Genomic DNA, 24,367 nt, shown 5'->3' on the forward strand with positions numbered 1-24,367 from the left:
GAAAACAAGTTTGGCATATGGCACTAGTAAAACTAATTCTGCGCATTTTATACAAGGAAGTCTAAAGTCTTCTCTGGATGCCAAGTAATTACATCATTGAGGAAAAATTCAATGTATTTTGAAAACAAGAAAAATCAATATTTAAAATGCAAGGCATGAACATAATGAACTTTTGCATTAAACTATGTAAAATAAAGGATAACTCATTCATGTATTGCAAAGAGTTTATGGTTTCTGACCATGACAGAACAGAAGTTAGCCATCCATGTGACAATCTAAGTAGACCAAGTAAGTAGGACTGACACAACCGATAAGGTCCTGTGGAAAAGTTATCCAATAAGAGACTCATTTAATGGTAAGTAATTTTTGTACCTGCAAGGCTAATCAATCTTATAGAGTAGGACTAAGCAACTAATTCTTTTAAAACATTTAACGCAGTATGTATTCATAAAAATCTGATCTTAGTTCAACTTTCAATTTTTGAGGAAGGACAAGAAGAAAAACATCCACTTGTACCGGACTGGAAAAGGGTCCCTGGGCAATCCACCTCATTTTAATTGGGCCTCTAACGTAGGCAAAAACTGTAACTCCTGGTAAAAAGTTTTCTAAAGAAAGATTTTGGTCATATAAGTAGAAGTTTCCACGCTCTTTTTTATTGTTTTAAATGAGAATGTCAAACAATCAAACATCAATTTTTTTTTTTTTTTTTTTTTTTTTTTTTGTGGCTGGCATGGTTTCATGTATATCACTGAATCAGAGTCAAAATTGAAGATGACGATGGACTATCTCCCCGCAGATATTTCACTGATTACTTTGGCTTCAATCGTGTTTGCTTTGCTGCTTTTATTGCTTTGGCTTGGCCAATGGGCTGGTTTGGAAGAGAAGAGCTTCATGGTCAGATATATTGTAATAATTTTCTGTATCGATATGAGCAGGTCCAATGGCATTTGCAGAGAAGATGGTATTGGCAGTGTTTTCGGTGCGTTTCCAAAATACTCATAAATGTTTTATTAACACTGCCTCTCTTGGCTGTTCTTTTCTTCCATATAACATAGCAGAATTTGTGCAGGTGCTAATAGTTCTATGGATGACAAGAAGCATAACAGATGATATTCCTGGTTGGGCTGCACTCTTCAATGGGCGAGCAGGTGATGGAACTGTCAGTGTAAGTTTCTCTGCTTTCAAGAAAATCCCAAATGCCATCCACACATATATAATTCCTTATCGAATTCAAATTGATTATTTATTTTTTATCTTCTAACTCTGAAATTTGAGAATAGGTGATGATGGCAACCTTCTTGTTTATAATTCCAAACAAGAAGCAAAAGGGTGAGAAGTTGATGGACTGGAACAAATGCAAGAAACTACCTTGGAACATCATATTGCTGTTAGGTGCTGGCTTTGCCATAGCTGATGGTGTCTGGACTAGCGGCCTGACAGATATATTGTCGAAAGCCTTGGATTTCTTGGAGGAAGTTCCATATTTAGCCATTGCCCCTGCTGTCTGTCTTATAAGTGGGACTATCACTGGGTTCACATCAAACAATGCCACTACAACCCTTGCGATTCCTCTGCTGGTTCAGATTACACACAGTATGCATGTCCACACACTTTTGCTTTTGGTTCCTGGAGCAATTGGTGCACAGCTTTCATACTTGCTCCCAACAGCAACACCTTCAAATGTTGTTGGGTTTTCAACTGGCCATATTGAAATCAAAGATATGACCAAGACTGGTATCCCACTTAAGATTGCTGGAATTGCTGCACTTTCCCTTTCGATGCCTACACTTGGTAATTAATTACTAATCCATCCTTTAATCTTTTGCTCACCTGTTTCATTAATCTTAACAGATTAGAAAATTTGTAAGCATTATACTGTATGTGTGTCATTAGTAACTGAGTTTTGCTTGTGCAGGAGCTTATGTATTCGGGACGAACGAACCAGTGAAATAACTGGCAAATGCTTGCACATTATATATATATACATAGTTGTTGTGAAATTCAGAGAATCAAGAACACAAAAACAGCAAAGAACACAAACAGTTTAACGAGCTTCGGCCAAGATAATGCCTACGTCCTCGATGCTCAGGTCTGAGCCTCTGCTCTTATTATCTAATGAGGAAATACAAGCTTCACAAAGTCTCCAGTGGCGTTTACACAAAGAACACCCAAACATCACTTTGTGATCCCTTTACACCCTCACTAATCTCTCAACGTTTTCACAAAGAAAACTACAAAGAAAACTTACAGAACCTTTCAATGAATTGAATCAGTAAAGAAAAACCCTGAATTTCTCTCTCTCAAACCCTTAGTCATATCAAGATACGACAAAGAACTATTTATAAGATCAGCAACAATTTGATTGTTCTTGGGACGACGAAGTTTATCAGTTCCTGGTGTAGGAAAAGGTCAGATCATTGTATAGGCACCATGAAAGAAGTCACTAGAGAAAATGAGAGAAGGGAAATTTTTTACACATTAATTTTCTGCAACATTTTCCCAGTATCGTTTTATCTTTCCATTGTTCGTACGTAGTCTTCGTTTGTATAGCTATATAACGATTTCTGTTTTTAGAGATTGGAACCGTTTTCAGTCTGAAATTTCATAATGTGAAATATGTTTAGGCTTAGACTCATTCATGCTCCTTTCGAGTAATTTTGGCTGCTCATTTCATGCCCAAGCACATTCTCATTACAGCATATTTTAAAAGAAACTACAGAAAGTACAGCTGCTCGGTATACACCTTTTGACGCAGAGTTGAGGACATCCCTCTCAAACTATAAACTTACTTCTTTGTACAAGGTTGGCCTGCCAAAATTTGGTTCTCTTAAAATTATACAAACTAGACTTAAATTTCATTTAATGGTACACAAATACATCATCCTTTACAGAAAGGGGCCTACAGAACTTAGAAGTACAACACCCAAGAAGCATAACTCCATTGCATACCGAACATATATTTACAGTGGCAATGTCAATGTATAGAAAGCAAATATAACAATCTCCAACTCATACAATCAATGGCCTTCCTTGACATCGTGAAATTTTTTTTTTTTCCCCCTGTAAATCAATTCCTGAATCTTGATTTTTTCATCCCAACCCCTGGAGACTTAAAGAGTAGGGGAAATCCTTCAATTTGTGGAATGACTAACCTCCAAGCTATCTGAGGCTCTTAGAAAACTACCCAAGCTCTTTTCTATCCGCTTCATTCTCATATTGATGTGTCTCAAATTTGTTGCCAGTCTGGTGCAAAAAAGAAGGGATCGTGAAGGGATGAGCCCAAACGCGACACAATGTTTCTTGTATTCATCTCGGAGAATGCAATCAGTGAGAACATTGTCAGTTTCATAAATGATTTCCCTGAACTTGGTTAAGACTGCCTTGGCGACTTCGTTCTTATGCTTGAGATCCTCAATGTCACTAAGAAAGGCTTTCATAAGATCAAGCCGAGTCTTCATTTGCTCACAGTCCTTTGAAGTCAAGTGCAAACTGAGCTTGGTTCATAAAGAGACGTGAATAACTGCTGCATAGGGGGTCTGGACTCTAGAGCATGGCATCTACGATAGCCATGACTTCCCACTTAATTTGTATTTTTGTCTGTTACATATATACAATTTGGTAAAAATTTTGGAAAAGCCTATCTTATTTTTATTTATTATAATTTAGTTTCTCCTAAAAGTAACTTTTGGCATAATTCAGAACTTGTAAACTAAAGCTAATTGCAAATTTTAATTACAGTATGAAGGAATGAACCGCAATGAAACTAATTAGATAATTCGTCAGAAGAGACATACCCAAAATATGCATATATATAGATGTAAAATATATTGAGAGATCCAAGTCAGTTCGGAAGTGAGAGAGAGGGTGGAGGAGTGCTTCAAATGCTGTGTTCAAAAGCCAAAATGATTAAATATATCTAATATCAAATTACAATGAGGTTGATAAGTTTTAAGTTTGGGTTTCTCTCACCCTCTCTCTCTTCCTGAAGAAAAGTGGCTTAAACAATTAGGTGGGAAAGTGGGTGAAAAGTGCGGTAAATTAATAGTTTTCTGAAGGAGAAAACATTGACGCTAGAAAACAGATATTAAGCTAGTACAAGATAGTGATGGATGGCAAGTGCTAATCACATATGGAGATCTTTATTTTTATTATTACTATTTATTATTATATTTTCGGCTTCCAGCAAAGTAAGGCCATTTTTTTTTCCCCCTCCCAAGCAGCGAAAAAACCAAAAAAGAAAAGAGAGCCGGAGCTCATCTATCATATTGATGATTTTATTTCTCGGGAAGTAAAATTCAAAATTATGATAAAAATATGAAAGTTCAAAATATAAAAAATATTTATAAAATTATCCCAAATTATCCTTAAAAAAATTAATGAAAATGTAAAAAAATTAATGAAAATGTATTTCAAAAAATAAAAATTTTGATTAAAATTTTAGAATTAATTAATTTAATTAATTAATTATTAAATTGCCTATTAAATTATAAAAATATTAAATTTCTCTTAATCAATCAATTTGTAATAAATTTTAATAGTTAAAAATATACTATTATTAATAAAAAATATAAATTTAATAAAATTATTTATTAATTAAAATATATAAAATAATTATTACAATTACATTATATTTTATAAATGTCATTTCAATACTATAAAGAACTTTTCAGTTGAAAATTATTTATATCTTTCTAATTCTCATTTTAAAATATAAAATGTAAAAAGTAATTACTAAAATATATGTTTCCTTAATAATTTTGTATATAATTATTAATATACCATTGATATAAATATTTGAGAATTAAATTTCTATGTATTAAATATCATCAATATCGAAGTTTTAAATCATTATTTACAAAAAAATATAATTTCTGTATATTTTTCAATTTTTATCTACTTTCTACTTTCTATATATTTTTTAATATTTACACAAATATTAAATTTATTATTATAAAAAAATAGATAGGTAAATTTATAATTTGTGATACTAAATTTTTTTTAAGAATATAATAGATAAACTTATCTAATATAATTTTAGACATTATTTGTTAAATGTGAATTTTTTTATTTTTATTTATCTAATTATTGAAAGACAATTAAAAAGTAAAAAAAATAAAGTTATCAATAATATTAATTTGGAAAAAAATTTTATTAAACATCAATAATATTTATAAAAAATATTTGATAAAATTTTTTTTGAAAAAATCATAAATATTTTCAAAATTTCAATGAAAAATTATAAAAAATTTTGTAAAAATTTTAAAAATTTGCATGAAAATTATGGATTTTTTTATCCAAATTATGAAGGATTTGATGTAGATATTATAATGAAAAATTTTATTGAAATTGTGAAAAAATATCAAAAAATTTGATAGATGTTATGAAAATTATTCCTATTTCCACTTAGAAGCTAAATTTTTTTTTGATATATTTAAAAAATAAAAATTTCATAGAAAATTTTGATATTTTAAAATATAATATAAAGTAATTATAGACTTCAATATGAAAAAAGAAAAAAAGTAGTTATTATAACAAAAAGAAAAAAAAAATAGAAAGGTAAATCTAACAGTGTAAAATGAAACTCAAAAAACGGCTTTAGGCACCTAAGGTAAGGTAGGCACTACTCATGAGTCATATCCCCACGGTCGGTTAAAAGATTGGAAGTTTCAAACTAAATGATGAATCAATTATAGACGTTCGTACCATCTTCAATAATAAATATTATTTTATTATTATTATTTTTAAAATTAATATGACATAAATTTTTAATAGTAAATATTGCTATCAATGCAAAAAAAATGCATTTTTTTATAATGATACATATTAAAAAATGATATAGTTAAATTACAAATATTATTGGCTAATTATCAGATTTATTTTTATTAGCTGAAAAGTAAAATTTATAATAATTTAAATATGAAGTTAAAAAATATTAAATAGCGGTTGACCTCGTTACAGTAGAATCCACTACTAAAATTTGGTAATTAGTAATTACAATTACCAAATTTTGTAATGTATCATTAGAGAAGACCTATATCAAAATTTAACATTTCAATGACAAAATGAATGCCATTAGAGATGCTGAATGTTTTTTTTTTTTTTTTTTTTTGAATAACCTTATCCAAATGTTAATTTATTTTTTTGGGGATAAATTCCACTAATGAATATATATATATATATATATATTATATCATATCATGTTTCATTTTGTTATTAGTTAGTCAATGAATATATATTGAACCTAGATTGTTTCGAGGGATAAATTAAATATCTTCAAATAAAATCTTGCTCCAAATTCAGGAGTATATACGAAACTGGTCTTTAAATATTTTTAACTTTTTGCTCAAATAATGATTGATTGCTTTGAGATGTCCTTGTCAGATAATATAATAGTAAAAATAATAATTTCTTCGAATAATAACTCTCTCGAATTCCCACCTCTAATATGTATTCATATATATATATATACAGATTTGATTATTTTAAAGTGTCCTTGATGGAAAATCTAATACTAAAAATAATTATCTTCGCAGATAATAAGCCCTTTTCAAATTCCCTTCCCCCTCCCCCTCTCTAATATATACAATTTTGTTAAGCCAAACGGTGAGTTTCACATCTTGCCTTAAACCACGCACCATCGTTAACAAAGAGCTTACATCCTGCCTTAAATCCCAAAGAGCTTAAAAGTTGAACCAAAGAGCTTAAGAAACCCCAAATAGAAAGGTACCAATTTTAAGTAAAACTAGTGGAATAGAAGATTCAAAGTTGATGATGGAGATAGAGATGGTCCTGATTCGAAGGTGTAGAGGTGTTACTGTGGGTCAGCACACTCGGGATCATCGTCACTTCCTCTTGCAGTCAAAGATTCTGTGGAAACTTCCAGAACTGAATTGCAGTTAAAGTCGGACAATTTCAGAGAGAAGAGCAAAATGTTTCACAAAATCGTGTTATTTTTCACCTTTTTCTGGAGAGTGGAAGATAGGGATCGGTATTTTGCTGATCGTGCTTTCTAAAGGACGAAGAAGAAAGCGTTCTATAAGGGACTTTGGAATTTTTAGCGCAAAAATAAGGCAAACAAAGAGCGCACCGTTTATTTCAAAAAACAAAAAAGAGCGCACCGTTCAAACAAAAACGTAAACACATTTAATATATATATATATATATATATATATATATATATATATAAGGAAAAAACACACCGTTTTATTAAAAGGGTGTTAAAAACTGGCCTATAGCAATTTCTGTTAGGTGCTTTTTTCTTTTTTTCTTTTTTTTTTTTTTTTTTTTTTAAATCAACGACAGCCGCTCTCTCCTGCGGAACTGTATATATATTTTAGGAAAATATATATAAAGCTTAGTACGAAAATATATATAAAGCTTAGGACTCGACATTATCAATAGTTAGAAAATATCAATCTATTTTTCCAAGACTTCACCAAAAATTTTAAAAACTATCGCTTAGGACCTTGAAATTAACAATAGTTAGAAAAAAACATTTATTTCATATTCGTTTTTTTAATCATTTTATTGATAGCAATGTTATTATAAGATGAAAAGTATGGGTCGGTTTTACGCACCTTTCATGTAGATGCAGATTCATCCCCCAAAAAAAAAAAAAATAAATAAATAATGTAAATGCGGTAAAAAACGAATTTCATCATTAAAAAAGAAATTAATAAAATAACCACATCCCTCTCCTAAACAATTATGTATAGGTTCTATAGCACTACATTATAATATATATCACTGTTCATTTAATTGTTACAAATATCTAAGATAATATAATAACATTTTTTTAAAAAAAAAAAGATAATATAATAATTCCAGACTTTATTCTAATATCTCAAATCCATTTTCAGTTTAGAATTTTGAATTCACAATCTTCCAAATATTTGGAATCTACAATTTTCTAATAGTAAATATAAATGTTTAGCAATTAAACTAACTATAATATAATAAAGATAAATTGGCCAATTTAACATCTATATTCAAAAATAAATAAATAATGAATTGATGTTTAAGTTCTTAAGAAGTGCATAATTTAAAGGAATTCGTGATCATGGATTCATAAATGCAAATATAATCATAACATTGCTGACGCATATACAGCGTTGTCATCTATAGTTTTAAAATGTAATTCAAATCGCAATGCAAGTTGGGAAAATGTGTCCTCTTTTTTCTTAATCAAATTGCCAAGCATTTCTGATTGATTTTTTCACATGAAAAACTTAAATTATTATTAGGAATACTGATAGTGTTGCATTCCTAATTATATCCAATTTTGCATATTGTATTATAAATAAATTTTTTTTTTTAGTATTTTATGTTTTGAACTAGCGAATACAATTAAATATAATATGTGATAGATGTATTTTTTTCATCCATTATTAACATGTAATAGTGTAGACAATTTCTTCTTGAATACACAGGATCTTTTAATTAATTTTTACTTGATAGATCTGCGTATAGGCATACCAGATCACAAAAAAAACGAAAAACTTAATCTGAAAAACATTCTAAAAACCTTACAGTTTCTGTTTTTCTATCAAGGTGCTTGATTTTATCATTAAAATTCTCAATTTCTAAAAAATAATATATAAAATCTTATATAACTGAAGATTAGTAAACGATGTATTTATAGACTACTAATCCTAATTCTCGTAAGATTTCATAACATCTTGAACCAAATTAATATCGTTTTTGTATCTTAACAACCAGCTAAATTGGCTCTATAATTTAATAAGGTAGTTTGAGAATTCTATAGTCTATTATTAATTAAAGCTTATGATCAATGGATTAACATGCTCCAAAAGCATACTAACCAAAATTTTTTACTGTAGTGGTAACGTGCTCCATGAGCAAGCTAACCAAAAATTTGCACTGTGGTGGTTCGTTTTGCATTTTTTTAATCAAAAAGTTGACAGAAGTAGTGCGTGATTATCGCTTGAGTTTAGCACAAAGTGCAAGTTCGAGGACTGGTCCTGTCATAAGGAAAGTTAGCGGATTTGCTGGTCTGGGAATTTGGTGCCGCCTCGTTTTCATTGTGAAATATGTTGTTTTCGTGATTGGATTGTGGCTTTTCAATGGGTTTTCCAATGACATAGTCCCATGGAATCAGAAACCCAAAGAGAGAAGAAAAATGAAGTGAAGAATTAAAAATAAAGGTCAAAAGTTCAAAGGGTGATTAAAAAATAAATAAAAAAAAGGGGAAAAGTGTACAAATTTAGACCATTAGGAGGGAGAAGACGAAGGGAGAAGATAAATTTAGTAATTAAAGCTGAAGAAAGAATTTTTAGACACAAAAAATAAAATAAAATACTCAGCACAGTCGATTTATCACAAAATGATCAGCTCATGAATTCCCTGAAATGCAATTCCAAGGGAAGTCTAAAGCAAAAGAGAAAAGCAAAATTATAGTTGAAGAAGAGAAGGAAATGATGGTGGGAAGCAATTGCAAGGGGAAAACCCAATAAAAATTCTCCAACGAGAAGGAAAGAGTGAGAGGTTTAAAAAAAAAAAAAAAATGAAAACAAAAATAAAGAAGAGAAGAGAAGTAAAAGCAAGGAAAAGATAATTAGCAGAGACCGCAAGGAAGAAACCAAGGGCCTCCTTTTTTCTGCTTTATATAAGCTTTTCTTTTATGTTTTTGCTTTTGGTTTCGTGGCAATATCACTTTTATCTTGGGGGAAGAGTCTGTTGGACTCACTCTGTTTGTTCTATTTCTTCTGCCTAATAAAATAAGTAATAATATAATATTTTTGAGGGGTGGAGATGACAGAAGAAGAGGGAATATTGGAAAGAGTAAAGCAGAGCATAGTGGAAAGCTTCGGAGAGAGAACAGAGACAGTCAGATAATAAGCTCATTATGTTCTACTTTTTTCCCTGTAAAAATAACTGAAGAAATTGTTTGCAAAAAGGCCCATTTTGCTTTCTGTACTAAAATTACGTGCTAATCGTGTGCTATTTCGGTTAAAGTTTTTACAGAAAATGCAAAAGAATCTATGATGTAAGTTTTGAGTAATTCAAGATGTAAAATGTTAAGGAAAAAAATATATATATACATATATGATACAAGCTACAATATCCAATAATTTGAAACGCAATAATGTCGATAATATTATTTTTGTTGCTGTTGTTGGTGAAATTTTTTTTCTTATTATTATTTATTGTTTTTGAAGATAATTCATTGACAACTACTTACGTCACTAGCTCTGTGTACTTTAAGTCAGTCTCCCAACGTAAAGAGAAGCATAAAAAATTATAAAACAAATACTTTATAGTAGGACCGATATAGATTGGATTTTTTTTTTCTTTTTTTTTTCTTTTGGCTAAAAGTAGAGATTGGAATCTTTAGACAATATTATCCTCGAATTTTAATCAAAATTCTGTCTCACGCATCTAGATCTTTTTTTTTTATGCTCTTTATTCCGTCTCCATCTCTTTTTTCTTTTTTTTTTTTTTTTTTTTTTTTTTTTTTTTGGTGGGAATTAGTAGTCAAGAACAAACCGAAAGGGAGGGTTTCATTTTCATTATATAGCGGATTAGTGGTGATGAATTGCTAGTTAAGCTGATAACCACTCACTCACCGGAACTGACTATTCTTTGTGAAGATGAGTAGTGAACCTTCTCTCTCGCATTTTACTAAATTTAATTTTCTCCTCTACTTCTTCCTTTGGCTGCTGAGTTCCCAACTGATCAAGTTTCAGGTTGTCGCTCAGCCCTTGAATGATGATGATGGTACGTACTAATTGATATTTAGTTTTGATCATGGAATATAAATGAGTGTAATTACGTGTAGCTGTTGGATTATATATGTTTGACATAACGTATAATTCACCTGTTTTAAATAATTATATTCATTTATTTTTATACAAAAAACTAAAAAATCAAAAATATTTCGGTCTAAACTGGACGACATGGTTATGATATTAAAAAATTAATGCTTTAAATTCAACGCTTAATGTACTTTAATTTTTTTTTTTTGGGTAAAAAAATTTTTAGAGGTCAGTGACAATAAAATAATGTTTGCCATGCATGCAGTGTCAGCTTCGGGCATAATAGCAGAAAAGTTGGATTTGAAACCACTACCAGATTTTGATGAGGACCAATATTGCAACAACACTGCCGCTGCTTATGAAGCGGGCGTGTATTGCGACTGCAGCTACAACAGCTCCACCCTTTGCCACATCGTTGCCATGTATATAATACATGCATGCATATAAATATTAGACATAGAGGGTCCCGTGGAAAATATGTATTCCAATTATAGTACCTGCTATAAGTGATACTTTAATAAATACTTTAAAACTGAAAATTCAATTGAAAAAGTTGAAACCTTTAACAATTAGCATTTATTCATATCTAAATTTAATCGTTATTTTCAAAATAATTTTTGAAAATCCAAATCTATATAATACATATATATATATATATATATATAGAGAGAGAGAGAGAGAGAGAGAGTATTTGTTAGTTTTTTCATTTATTTACCCAGTAACCCTTCGTTAATTAATTAGCATTTGATTATTCATCATTTTCCTTTTTGTCATGTACGCAGTTCGCTGAGCAATAGAGGCTTGACCGGAATAATTCCTGCTGAACTGGCCAACCTTACGTATCTAGAAAGACTGTATGTATATACTACGTTGATTTCTTTTGGCTTCTTATAATATTAAATTATCAAAAGCAATATTGTTTGACTGAAGTTACAAATCTACTATTAAATTGTCATGTTTTGAAAGTACTAAGAATAATTGATGTTATCGAAATTTAAATTTAAGTTATATAAATATATTCTCAATTTTAAAATTGTCATTCCATATTAATCTGTATAAAAATCATTTATGATTATTAATTAAATATTTTATTAGTTTAGTTTTTCTCTAAAATAATTAATTTTTAAAAGAAAATTTTACATTTTATAACATTTAGTTTTGTTTCTTTCTATAAATACGACTTTATTTACTCGATGTTATAAACTTTTTTTGGGATAACTTTTGTTTTTGTTTCATTTCATGAACACCAATATGTTGTTTATAAACCACTATTTGGCATAACTTTCCTTTTATTGCTTATTATTTTCTAAGAAGAGATTATTATTACAGTCCTTTGGTTTGAAGAGTTTCTCTATTCCATGGAAATTTCAAAAGATTTTTTACTTGGATCTTTATAATTTAAAATCTCTTTTGGAATCTTTTTTCTCTATGACCCTAATCGTGGAATTTTGTTTAAATCTTAGAATAGAATCTTCATGATTAAAAGTCTTTTTTGAAGAATCTTTGAAAATCTTTTAGGATCTTAGTCTTATGTCTTTCCTAATTTGCTTCGCATCTTAGTTTGGTGAAAATATTTCATATTTTTGGTTGTTTTCTTCATAAAAGGTCTCTTCCACCTATGTCTAAGAAAATTCAAATTAAAGGTTTATTTGATTCATGAAATTTTACCATGTTTAAATTTAAATTTATTGTCACATGCTAAAAATATATAACTAACTATAAAATTTAACATTTAATTAATTTTTATCAAATTTGAACATTGGCTAAACCTTGATTTTAAGTAAATATTTTTACCAAATATATAAATAAAAATTATCAATTTTTTATTTTTTATTTTTATAAATAACTATTTACCTAAGTATGATTTGAAGACCTTAAACTATATTTTATATCTAACAATATACATAAGGTCAAATAAGGTTGATTTAGTTAGTATATCTTTTATATCGATATGTATAAAGTTGTAGATTCGGATTTTACTATATTTCACAAACTCTTATAGTCCTCCAAAACAATTTTAAAATTCAACTGTTGAAGTAATTTAATAACTAATAATACAAAGATTGATGGAAAAATATCATGATACTTTTGATAGGAAAATGACTAAATATAAATTTATATATGTTTATTGTATATAAAATATTGAGATGATGACTATAAAATATCATGAAAGAGTAATAAACTTGGAGAATTTAATTAATACCCATTTTTATATTAATTTAAAAAAAAACACTAGTACCTATTTTTGAAGGTCCTCAATTAAAGATCTAGTCAGGCTTATATTTAATGTATTATCCAAATGTACATATATATAATAATTATATATTTCGTCGATCTGCAGCGATCTTTCTAACAACAAACTTCATGGTGAAATACCTGATGAGTTGGGAACTTTGAAGTTTCTCTACATTATGTAAGTGCGTAATTTAGTATAAGAAAATTAAATTTATTGTTAAAGACGAAAATAAAATAATTAATTGATTGGAAAACTAAAATGCTGACGGAATTTTATGCACTTCCAGAGATCTTTCAAATAACCAATTGACTGGGGAAATTCCACGTAGTCTTGGGAATTTGAATCCTTATGTGATGCGAATCCACCCGAGACTGCTCGACCAACAACCCGTTGGGGTGCTGACCCAATACAAATGAAGGTGAGACCGATCACTAGGGCCCAAGCCAAGAGGTTCAAGGACAATCTTGCTGTCTTCATACAAGGAATAAGTCATAGCCAAGAGGGGTTGGCCACATCTAAAGAACCAAGGCCTGTTTTACTCATACAAGCAATAGAAGCCAAAACAGGGTCGGGTGACGTTTTTGGTGCTAATAAGGAGGCCGGGTTGTATGAATTGGAACCCCATCTTTATGGGTTCAATTCATATGGAGGATGAGTCATAGAAACCAGCCAAAGCAGCTTCAAAGCCGACCAACAAGGTGGTTTGCGCACAAGGAGAAGGAAAGGCCGGATTTGCTGTATTCTTTGCGGGTTTTACTGTATTTTACTGTATTAACCTTTTCTCATACTTCCAAGCAAGGGCAACATGGGGAACTTCACAATAAGCTTATTTGGCATCCTACAAAGCATATTGAAGCTGATTTGGAGCTCAATTTGGTCAAAGAATAGTCAAAGTCAAATTAGTCAAAAAGCTAGTATTATAGTTTCCTAATTTTATTGTACTTTTTGTTTTAGGAAACTACCTTTACTTTTTAATTTTATTTATTTATTTTCTGGATAAATAAGTTTAGGAAAGTTTTTATTTTATTATTTTCATTGTAAATTAATTAATTCCTAAATTCAAAATAAAGGAATTAATTAATCCAAATTAGTTTAGGAATAGGAAAGTTTCGGCCAAGGTAGAATTCTTCTTTGTGTGGCCGGTTTTTCCTAGGGTTTTTAGGGTTTATTTTGTTTCTTTCAAAGCCTATTTAAAGGCTTATTTTTCATTAATAAAAAAAACTTTTAGCTTTGATTTGATTAAGAAAATACTTGTGAGATTAATTATCTCTTTGTTCTTTGAGAACACCTAAAGCACCATTAGAGAATTGGTTGTTTTAGCTTGACTTATCAATAGGTTTTCCATCCCCTATTGTGGCGTCTTCATTATACCAAGGTTTCTAACCACAGGTTGGTTAGGGGTTGAGGTCCATTCCATTAGACCTTGAACTTAATTAAAGATCCGGGCTAATATAATACGGGTTTAGGAGCAGGTCGTCCTAGGTTCGTATCATTTGGTATCAGAGCTAAATTTTGTTCAGGTTTGATCTATCTTTATTTGCTTTATTTGCTTTTGTGTTATTCTACAATTTTAGCATTAGGTTAAGGTTGCATCCATCCTATACACGTTCAGCATCTTAAAAAAAAAAAAAAAAAAATTCATTCCTAGTTGAATTAGGATTTCCTAGTTTTATCGTATTTTTGTTTCCTAGTTTGTTGGTTGTCTTTTATCATTGTTCTTGTTAATTTGGTTTTTGTTGATTTTTCTTTGCTGTTTTAGTCTTAAATATTTGCGTTCATATATTCAAAAAAAAAAAAAAAAAGAAAACAAGAAAAAAAAAAAAAGAAGTTTGCGGCAACATTTAAAAAAAAAAAAAAAACTGCACATTTTGTTTATTTGGAGGTCACGGGTTTGGTGTTTGTTTTGGAGTTGGAATTGCAATTTTGGTAATTATTCTTGCTACTGCAGTTGTTTATGTTCTGTGAGTGAAAAAAAAAAAAAGAAAAAAAAGAAGGTAAAGCCGAATAAAAAAAAAAAAAAGAAGAAGAAAAAAAAGTATTTCGGTTTGTTGGAGTTTGATTTGTTTGCTGGAAATTTGTTGGAGCTGCTGGTTTTTTTTATTTATTATTTATTCAATATTTGAGTTGCTGGAGAATTATTTTTGCTGCTGGATATTTGGATTTTGGGTGCTTAAATTATTTGGATTAAAATTAGTTAAAGGAATTGATACAAAACTTGAATTACAAAGAACAACAACCAACAACTTTTCTATATTTTTGTTCTCTTTGATTCTTGTTCTTATTTGAACTTATTTTTCTGGAATTTTATTCTTGAACTCATAATCTACTACCATCTGGTGCAGTTTTCAAAAATTCCAACGTTTTCCCATTATTTTGTGTTTTCTTGTCTAGAAAGCCGAAAAATTAGGATTTGTTGGATTCTTTCGGTATTGCCTACTTTTTGCTACTGCTTTGTTGATAAGTTTAACTAAAACATACTAGTGATCTAATTTATGTTTTGTGGGTGTTTTAATTAGAACTTTGAGATAATTCATTGAGTGGAAAAAGGCAAGAGTGTGTGAGCTTAAAAGAGGGTAAAAGCCGAAACTAGTGTGCAAACACGAGTGTCGAGACCTTGTTTGAGTGAAACACGTGAGGGAGTGAATATTGTGAGGATTTATTTTATTTTTGCAGTATTTTACTAACATGGCAGATTCTAGAATAAGAAGAGGGGATCCACCCTTGAGGATCAATGAGGAAGAGTCCGTAGCATTCCATGGCGATGACCGAGCTACCGGGAGTGGAGACCAAGTGGACATGAGAGCTATTTTGGAATCAATACAGCGGGTTAGTGCTTAATTTGAGCATGTAAATCAAAGAGTGGGAAGACTAGAAGCCTCACAAGGAAGGCCGAATACAAGAAATAGGCAAGAATTCCATGGAGGACGAGGCCGAGGACGAGGAGGTCGTGAGAGGTCGAGAGAGGAATTTGATGAGGAGCCATTCGACGGCGACTTTGAGGAAGGTATGGACGAAACCTTTGCTGTCCAAGATAGAGCTGGCCATGGTAGATATAGGAGGGAAGATACAGATGAAGATTTGGGAAATATCAAGGTTAATATCCCACCTTTTATGGGTAAAAGTGATCCCGAAGCTTATTTGGAGTGGGAAGAGAAAATGGAGATGATTTTTGACTGCCACAACTATTCGGAAGGTAAGAAGGTGAAGTTGGCAGCAATGGAGTTTGGCCATTATGCACTCCAATGGTGGATAAATGAGCAAAGCACCCGAAGGAGAGTTGGTGATGACTTAATTACAACATGGCGACAAATGAAAGGAGCCATGAGGAAGCAGTTTGTGCCATCCCATTACCAAAGGTTGCTGCATCAAAGGCTTCAATCTTTGTCTCAAGGAAGTAGGTCTGTGGAGGATTATTACAAAGAGATGGAGATGCTAATGATGAGGTTAAACATGAGGGAGGATAGGGAGGCAACAATGGCAAGATTTCTTGGAGGGTTAAACCGAGACATTGCCAACCAACTTGAATTACAACAATACTTGGAATTGGAGGAGATGTTGCATGTAGCCATTAAGCTTGAGAACCAATTCAAGAGGAGGGGTGTTAGTACACGGTTTGGAGGAGTTTCTAGCAGTGGAAGGACAAGTTCAAGTGGCTGGAAAAACAATTCCACTTATGAAAACAAGTTGAGGCCGAAATTAGGAGAAGAATCTACCAACCGGCCAAGAAGGGAGGTCAATACCGAATCTGTCCAAGCGCTTAGAGGTGAGATAAAATCTGATCCTAAACCTCAAAAATCTAGAGAAATAATTTGTTTTAAGTGCCAAGGAAGAGGACACATATCCAGCCAATGCCCAAATAGAAGAATCATGGTATTAAAGGGCGATGGTGAGCTGGAATCCGCAAGTGAAGAAAGTGGGGCTGAAACCGAGCAAGAGGAGGCTTGTAATGAAGATGAAACCGAACCTGTAGATACATCTAATGCCGAGTTAAGCTTGGTTTCAAGGAGAGTACTTGCTGTCTACAAGGATGAAGAGCAGATACAAAGGGAAAACATCTTCCACACTCGCTGCGAAATACAAGGTAAAATTTGTAGCATGATTATAGATAGTGGGAGTTGTACTAATGTGATAAGTAATCTTGTAGTTGATAAATTAGGCTTGAAAACAATTAAACATCCAGAACCTTATAGATTACAATGGCTTAATGATAGTGGTGAGATGAAAGTAAACAAACAAGCCAAAGTAAAATTTAATATAGGTAGATATGAGGATGTAGTTTTATGTGATATTGTGCCTATGATTGCCGGACATATACTATTAGGTAGACCATGGCAATTTGATAAAGATGCTACTCATTTTGGTCGAGAAAATAGTATTGTTTTCAGGTTTAAAGGGAAGAAGATCAAGCTGGAACCATTATCTCCTAAAGAGGTTTACAAGGACCAATTACAAATGCAACAAAGGAGAGAAGCCGAAAAGCTCAAGGAAAAAGCAAGCATAGCACCAACGGCTTCACCATCCATTCAAGAAGGTAAGATTGAGGTTGCTGACCAAGGTAAGGGTTCTAAGGTTCATATTGAGTGGAAAGACCAAGAAAAAGCTGAGAGAGAGGTGAGAAAAGAGAGCAAACCCGAGAGCATAAAAAAACTAGAAATTTCCGCCAATGAGAGCCAAACCGAGGAAGGAAAAAGAAAAGAAAGAAAAGAGAGGAAAAACCAGAATTTTTATTTGAGTTTAGGGGATATTAATAAGGTTATTGAGTGTAAGAAACCTTTGCTGGTCATGCTTTACAAAGAAAATTATTTTAATGATCAAACTAATTTTGAAGAACTTGAATTGCCAAGTTCAATGATTTCTCTTTTGAAGGAATTTGGAGATGTCTTCCCAAGTGAAATTCCAAGTGGACTACCACCTATTCGAGGGATAGAACATCAAATTGACTTTGTTCCAGGGGCTGCCATACCAAATAGACCAGCTTATAGGAGCAATCCCGAAGAAACAAAGGAGCTGCAAAAACAGGTAAGTGATTTGCTTGATAAAGGGTATATTCGTGAGAGTTTAAGTCCATGTGCTGTTCCTATTTTGTTGGTACCTAAAAAGGATGGTTCTTGGAGAATGTGTGTTGATTGTAGGGCTATAAATAATTTTATCATCAAATATAGACATCCCATTCCTAGATTAGATGATATGCTTGATGAGTTGCATGGTGCTTGCATGTTTACAAAAATTGATCTTAGGAGTGGTTATCACCAAATTAGGATGAAAGAAGGTGATGAATGGAAAACCGCATTCAAAACTAAATATGGACTGTATGAATGGTTAGTTATGCCTTTTGGATTATCTAATGCACCTAGTACTTTCATGAGGCTTATGAATCATGTAATGCGTCCATTTATTGGTAAATTTGTGGTTGTTTATTTTGATGACATTTTAATATATAGCCGAAATTTGGATGACCATGTGGATCAACTTAGGCAAGTTTTGCAAGTTCTTAGAAAGGAAAGATTATTTGCTAACATTAAAAAATGTGACTTTTGCAAAGAAGAGCTTGTGTTTCTAGGTTTTGTAGTAAGTGCTGCAGGAATCAAAGTTGACCAAGCTAAGGTGAAGGCAATTCAAGAGTGGCCGGTTCCTACTTCCATTACCCAAGTGAGGAGCTTTCATGGCTTGGCAAGCTTTTACCGAAGATTTGTCAAGGATTTTAGTACCATAGCAGCACCATTGAATGAAGTTGTCAAGAAGAATGTTGGCTTCAAATGGGGGGAAGTACAAGAAAAATCTTTTAATTTGTTGAAAGAAAAATTGTGTAATGCACCTTTGTTAGTTTTGCCAAATTTTTCTAAGACTTTTGAAATTGAGTGTGATGCTTCGAGTGTAGGTATTGGAGCTGTTTTAATGCAAGAAGGAAGGCCCATAGCCTACTTTAGTGAAAAATTGAATGGAGCTGCCCTAAACTACCCGACTTATGACAAGGAGATGTATGCTTTGGTGAGGGCTTTGGAGACGTGGCAGCATTATCTTATGCCAAAGGAGTTTGTGATTCATACGGATCATGAGTCTTTGAAGCATATCAAGGGTCAAGGAAAGCTCAACTGAAGGCATGCTAAGTGGATTGAGTTTATTGAAACATTTCCATATGTGATCCGCTACAAAAAAGGTAAGGAAAATGTGGTTGCCGATGCATTATCCCGAAGGTATGTGCTCTTTTCTACTTTAGATGCTAGATTGCTTGGATTTGAACAATTGAAAGAACTTTATGAGCATGATAGTGACTTTGGAGAAATTTTTAGAACCTGTTTGAAACATGGATTTAATAAATTTTACATATTTGAGGGATATTTGTTTAAGGAAAACAAACTTTGTGTGCCTAATTGTAGTATTAGGGAATTATTGGTTCGGGAAGGACATGGGGGTGGTTTAATGGGTCATTTTGGTATTTTAAAAACTTTATCCTTGCTGCAAGAACATTTTTATTGGCCTAACATGAGGAGAGATGTTGAGAGAATTTGTGAAAGATGTTTGAAGTGCCGAAAAACAAAATCAACATTGAAACCGCATGGATTGTATAAGCCTTTGCCGATTCCTACCTATCCTTGGGTAGATTTGTCTATGGATTTTATTCTTGGGTTGCCTAGGTCAAGGACAGGTAAGGATTCAATATTTGTTATAGTAGATAGGTGATGGCACATTTTATTGCATGTAACAAAACTGATGATGCATCCAATATTGCTAACTTATTCTTCAAGGAAATTGTGAGATTGCATGGCATGCCAAGAACTATTGTGTCGGATAGGGATGCTAAGTTCTTAAGCTATTTTTGGAAAACATTGTGGGCTAAATTAGGTACTAAGCTTTTATTTTTAACTACTTGTCATCCACAAACTGATGGACAAACCGAAGTAGTAAATAGAACTTTGTCTGCATTGTTGAGAGCATTAATTAGTAGAAATTTAAGGACTTGGGAAGAATGTTTGCCACATGTTGAATTTGCATATAATAGGTCTTTACATTCAGCAACTAAATTTACTCCATTTGAAATTGTTTATGGTTTTAATCCTTTGACTCCATTAGATTTAACACCTTTGCCTTTAAGTGAGCGTGCTAATCTAGATGGAAAACAAAAAGCTGATTTTGTAAAGCAGATTCATGAGAAGACTCGAGCAAACATTGAGAGAAGGACCGAGCAATATGCAAGGGTGGCTAATCAAGGCCGAAAATCAATGGTGTTTGAACCTGGAGATTGGGTGTGGCTGCACTTAAGGAAAGAAAGATTCCCCGAACAAAGGAAATCAAAACTCATGCCGAGGGGTGATGGACCTTTTCAAGTTTTGGAGAGGATAAACGACAATGCCTACAAACTTGATCTACCGGGTGAGTATAATGTTAGTGCCTCCTTTAATGTTGCTGATTTATCTCCTTTTGCTGCAGGTGATGACTTCGATTTGAGGACAAATCCTTTTCAAGAGGAGGGGAATGATGCGAATCCACCCGAGACTGCTCGACCAACAACCCGCTGGGGTGCTGACCCAATACAAATGAAGGTGGGACCGATCACTAGGGCCCAAGCCAAGAGGTTCAAGGACAATCTTGCTGTCTTCATACAAGGAATAAGTCATAGCCAAGAGGGGTTGGCCACATCTAAAGAACCAAGGCCTGTTTTACTCATACAAGCAATAGAAGCCAAAACAGGGTCGGGTGACGTTTTTGGTGCTAATAAGGAGGCCGGGTTGTATGAATTGGAACCCCATCTTTATGGGTTCAATTCATATGGAGGATGAGTCATAGAAACCAGCCAAAGCAGCTTCAAAGCCGACCAACAAGGTGGTTTGCGCACAAGGAGAAGGAAAGGCCGGATTTGCTGTATTCTTTGCGGGTTTTATTGTATTTTACTGTATTAACCTTTTCTCATACTTCCAAGCAAGGGCAACGTGGGGAACTTCACAATAAGCTTATTTGGCATCCTACAAAGCATATTGAAGCTGATTTGGAGCTCAATTTGGTCAAAGAATAGTCAAAGTCAAATTAGTCAAAAAGCTAGTATTATAGTTTCCTAATTTTATTGTACTTTTTGTTTTAGGAAACTACCTTTACTTTTTAGTTTTATTTATTTATTTTCTGGATAAATAAGTTTAGGAAAGTTTTTATTTTATTATTTTCATTGTAAATTAATTAATTCCTAAATTCAAAATAAAGGAATTAATTAATCCAAATTAGTTTAGGAATAGGAAAGTTTCGGCCAAGGTAGAATTCTTCTTTGTGTGGCCGGTTTTTCCTAGGGTTTTTAGGGTTTATTTTGTTTCTTTCAAAGCCTATTTAAAGGCTTATTTTTCATTAATAAAAAAAACTTTTAGCTTTGATTTGATTAAGAAAATACTTGTGAGATTAATTATCTCTTTGTTCTTTGAGAACACCTAAAACACCATTAGAGAATTGGTTGTTTTAGCTTGACTTATCAATAGGTTTTCCATCCCCTATTGTGGCGTCTTCATTATACCAAGGTTTCTAACCACAGGTTGGTTAGGGGTTGAGGTCCATTCCATTAGAACTTGAACTTAATTAAAGATCCGGACTAATATAATACAGGTTTAGGAGCAGGTCGTCCTAGGTTCGTATCATTATGTTTCGTAAGTCTTTTTAATGCTTTGTTAAATGTGAAATGTGCGAAAAAAAAAAAAAGTAATAATAATGATAATAAATATGTTAGAAGATATCTCACAACGATCCGTAATGTATGTTTCATATTGTACGTCTTTTTCAGTTTTTACGTTTGATTTTATTTGAATTTCTAATTTATGTTTTACTTTTAGGTAGTACTGAGGATACCGGTAAGCCTACAAAAAATTTACTAACATTGTATTGTAAAATAATGTGTTATTATTTTGTTAATTTAAATATAAATAAATGAACAATTTGTTATTATTTTTTAAAAATGATGTAATTATATATAAATTAATAACATTTCTAAAGTCTTCTTAAACAACAAAAACTTTGTCGCAGGGATCTATCAATGAACGAACTAGAAGGGCGCATACCAGAATCCCTGGGAAACATAAAAGTGTTAAGTCACTGAAGTCTATTCTATATACGTCAACTTCCTAAATTTCTTTTGTGATTGATCTGTAGCACGCTGTCACATGAACTTTTACTCGCAAACTGTCAAGCCTCTTTTGGAGTTAAAGGGATTGTGAGGGATCGGGCTTCCTGTTTGTTACGCTGCCCATATGGCCGTAAGGCCCATTACAAACAACTAATTGGTTTTTGATATTTAAATTGCAGTACTAGTATTACAAATAATTAAAGTATAAATTAAACTAATTATTGTAGGAGAGTGGTTGCTGGACAAATATTAAGAATATTACTAACTTTTCTTTGGAAAACCATCATATAAGCTTTTAAATTTTCTTGTCTAACGGTTGATGGACATATAACTTTAATTAAAAACTTAATAAACTATTTTTTAATGAAAAATTTTAATATATTGTAATTTAGTTAATGAACAATAATTATGAACCATTGGATAAAATTAGCAGTATAAGGCACAACAAATTATTTATCAAATAATGTAGCAAATGACATGATTATATATTAGTGATTGTAAAATTCATATAGCATAAACATGATAACAAATTAATTACAAATTGTTCAGTCATTTGCATGTATTGAGTAAATAAATTTAGCAAACAATTTGATTTCTATAACATTGCTTACATTGAATAATAGTAGACGTATCTAAAAGTCTACCAATATACTTATTATTAAGTGATAAGTTGCTATTTTTTAAGTGATTGGTGAATAATGCTAGAGCATAAAAAGTCTATTAAAATATTTATCAAATAATGAAATGTCAAACACTGCTTAGATTGAATAATAGTAGAGGTATCAAAAAGTCTATCAATATGCTTATTAAGTGATAAGTTGCCATTTTTTAAGTGATTTGTGAATAATGCCAGAGCATAAAAAGTCGATTAAAATATTTATCAAATAATCAAATGTCAAATATAACTTATATCTCCCCATATTTTATTTATTTGATTGTTCACTTATTCATATTTATGTTATATTAATTTTTCAACCAAAAAAATAATATCAATCAAAATGTCTACTAAGATTACAAAGGATTGAACTGTAATGTTTTTAAATAGTTTATATTTAGCTACACTTAGTGATCTAATTTTTCATTTATTCATAGTTAGGTTATCTTAATTTTTCAACCAAAAAATAATAATAGTCACATTGTCATATGATAAACATGTTGGCGAGATTTTTGGTACTTTTTTTTTTTTTTCAAAACTTATATATATTTTTAAAAAATACTATATATTTTCAGTAATTTAATTTAATTAATTTTACAAAGAAAAAAACTTAAAATAAAAGAGGAAAACACTGCCTTTCTCCAACCAAAACAAGACCCTGCATTTAAATTTGCATGGCTATTTCAATTTAGACACGAAAAAAAAAAATTGAACATATATTTTATAAGGACCTAATGGTTTTTGAAATTCTGTTTAAAATGTACCATAAAAAAATAAAAGAAAATCCTTATAAAATATAAAATATTTCCAATTAAGAATGGTAGAATTTGAAGTTCATCAATTTTTTTTTTCTTTGTGAATAATTTGAAGTTCATCATTAACTACAGGATTGTGCCTAGCTGTGATATATATATATATATATATATATATATATATATATATATTCATTTTTACACAATTTTCAGGAAAAAAAATTATGAAAAGATAAATAGTTTTTAAAAAACTAGTGTTGCCTTTTTTTTTTCTTTTCTTCTTTTTAAAAGGTTAAATACATTTTAACTACCCTTTGATTTGAGAAAAGTTCATGTTGGGTTTTGTTTTGTTGTTTTTGTTTTCTTACGTTTTTTTATTTTTTGGTTCCTTTTTTTGATTTTTGTAATTTTTTTATTTTTATATTTATGTCAGAACTCGTCTAAAATTTTTCATTGGAACCCTAGACAAGCCCTGATCCCAGGAAAAACCCTATCGAACCCTCCAATGGAAAATCCAGCAGAACTGCCCCTAAGGGTTGGACTTACGACAATTTCTCTGCATTGAAAATACACTTCTATATACACCACCTTATTCCTCCCACCTTACTACAATTTACATCTACAAGTTTGCAGGACTTCAAATAAATGACAGGGAACCAGTGCATAATTAAATAAATAATCATCCAAATAGTACACAGAGCGTTATCAGTACAATTGAATATGAAATTTAATACAATACAAGATAAAAAGAAATAATACAAGATAGAAAGGAAAGAAAAAGCCTCTTGGACTTTTGGCAACGAACCAAGACGTCGAGCTTGCTCCCGGACGATCAATATCGACTAACTTGGG

General features: G+C 31.4%; 2 protein-coding genes across 2 annotated transcripts; both read left to right on the forward strand.

The window, feature by feature from the left end:
- The first annotated feature begins 906 nt into the window (after positions 1–906).
- LOC132799314 (tonoplast dicarboxylate transporter-like) lies at positions 907–1,826 on the forward strand. The gene is made up of 3 exons (XM_060818766.1): positions 907–979; positions 1,070–1,165; positions 1,281–1,826. The coding sequence occupies exons 1-3, from the start codon at positions 941–943 to the stop codon at positions 1,797–1,799; spliced, it is 654 nt and encodes a 217-aa protein (XP_060674749.1). The 5' UTR covers positions 907–940; the 3' UTR covers positions 1,800–1,826.
- Positions 1,827–10,494: 8,668 nt separating this feature from the next.
- LOC132800396 (brassinosteroid LRR receptor kinase BRL3-like) lies at positions 10,495–13,663 on the forward strand. Its single transcript, XM_060813965.1, has 5 exons — positions 10,495–10,737; positions 11,041–11,197; positions 11,558–11,629; positions 13,117–13,188; positions 13,298–13,663. The coding sequence occupies exons 1-5, from the start codon at positions 10,611–10,613 to the stop codon at positions 13,425–13,427; spliced, it is 558 nt and encodes a 185-aa protein (XP_060669948.1). The 5' UTR covers positions 10,495–10,610; the 3' UTR covers positions 13,428–13,663.
- Positions 13,664–24,367: the final 10,704 nt, after the last annotated feature.

Source organism: Ziziphus jujuba, chromosome 1 (assembly GCF_031755915.1).
Source record: "Ziziphus jujuba cultivar Dongzao chromosome 1, ASM3175591v1".
Classification (NCBI taxonomy): domain Eukaryota; kingdom Viridiplantae; phylum Streptophyta; class Magnoliopsida; order Rosales; family Rhamnaceae; genus Ziziphus; species Ziziphus jujuba.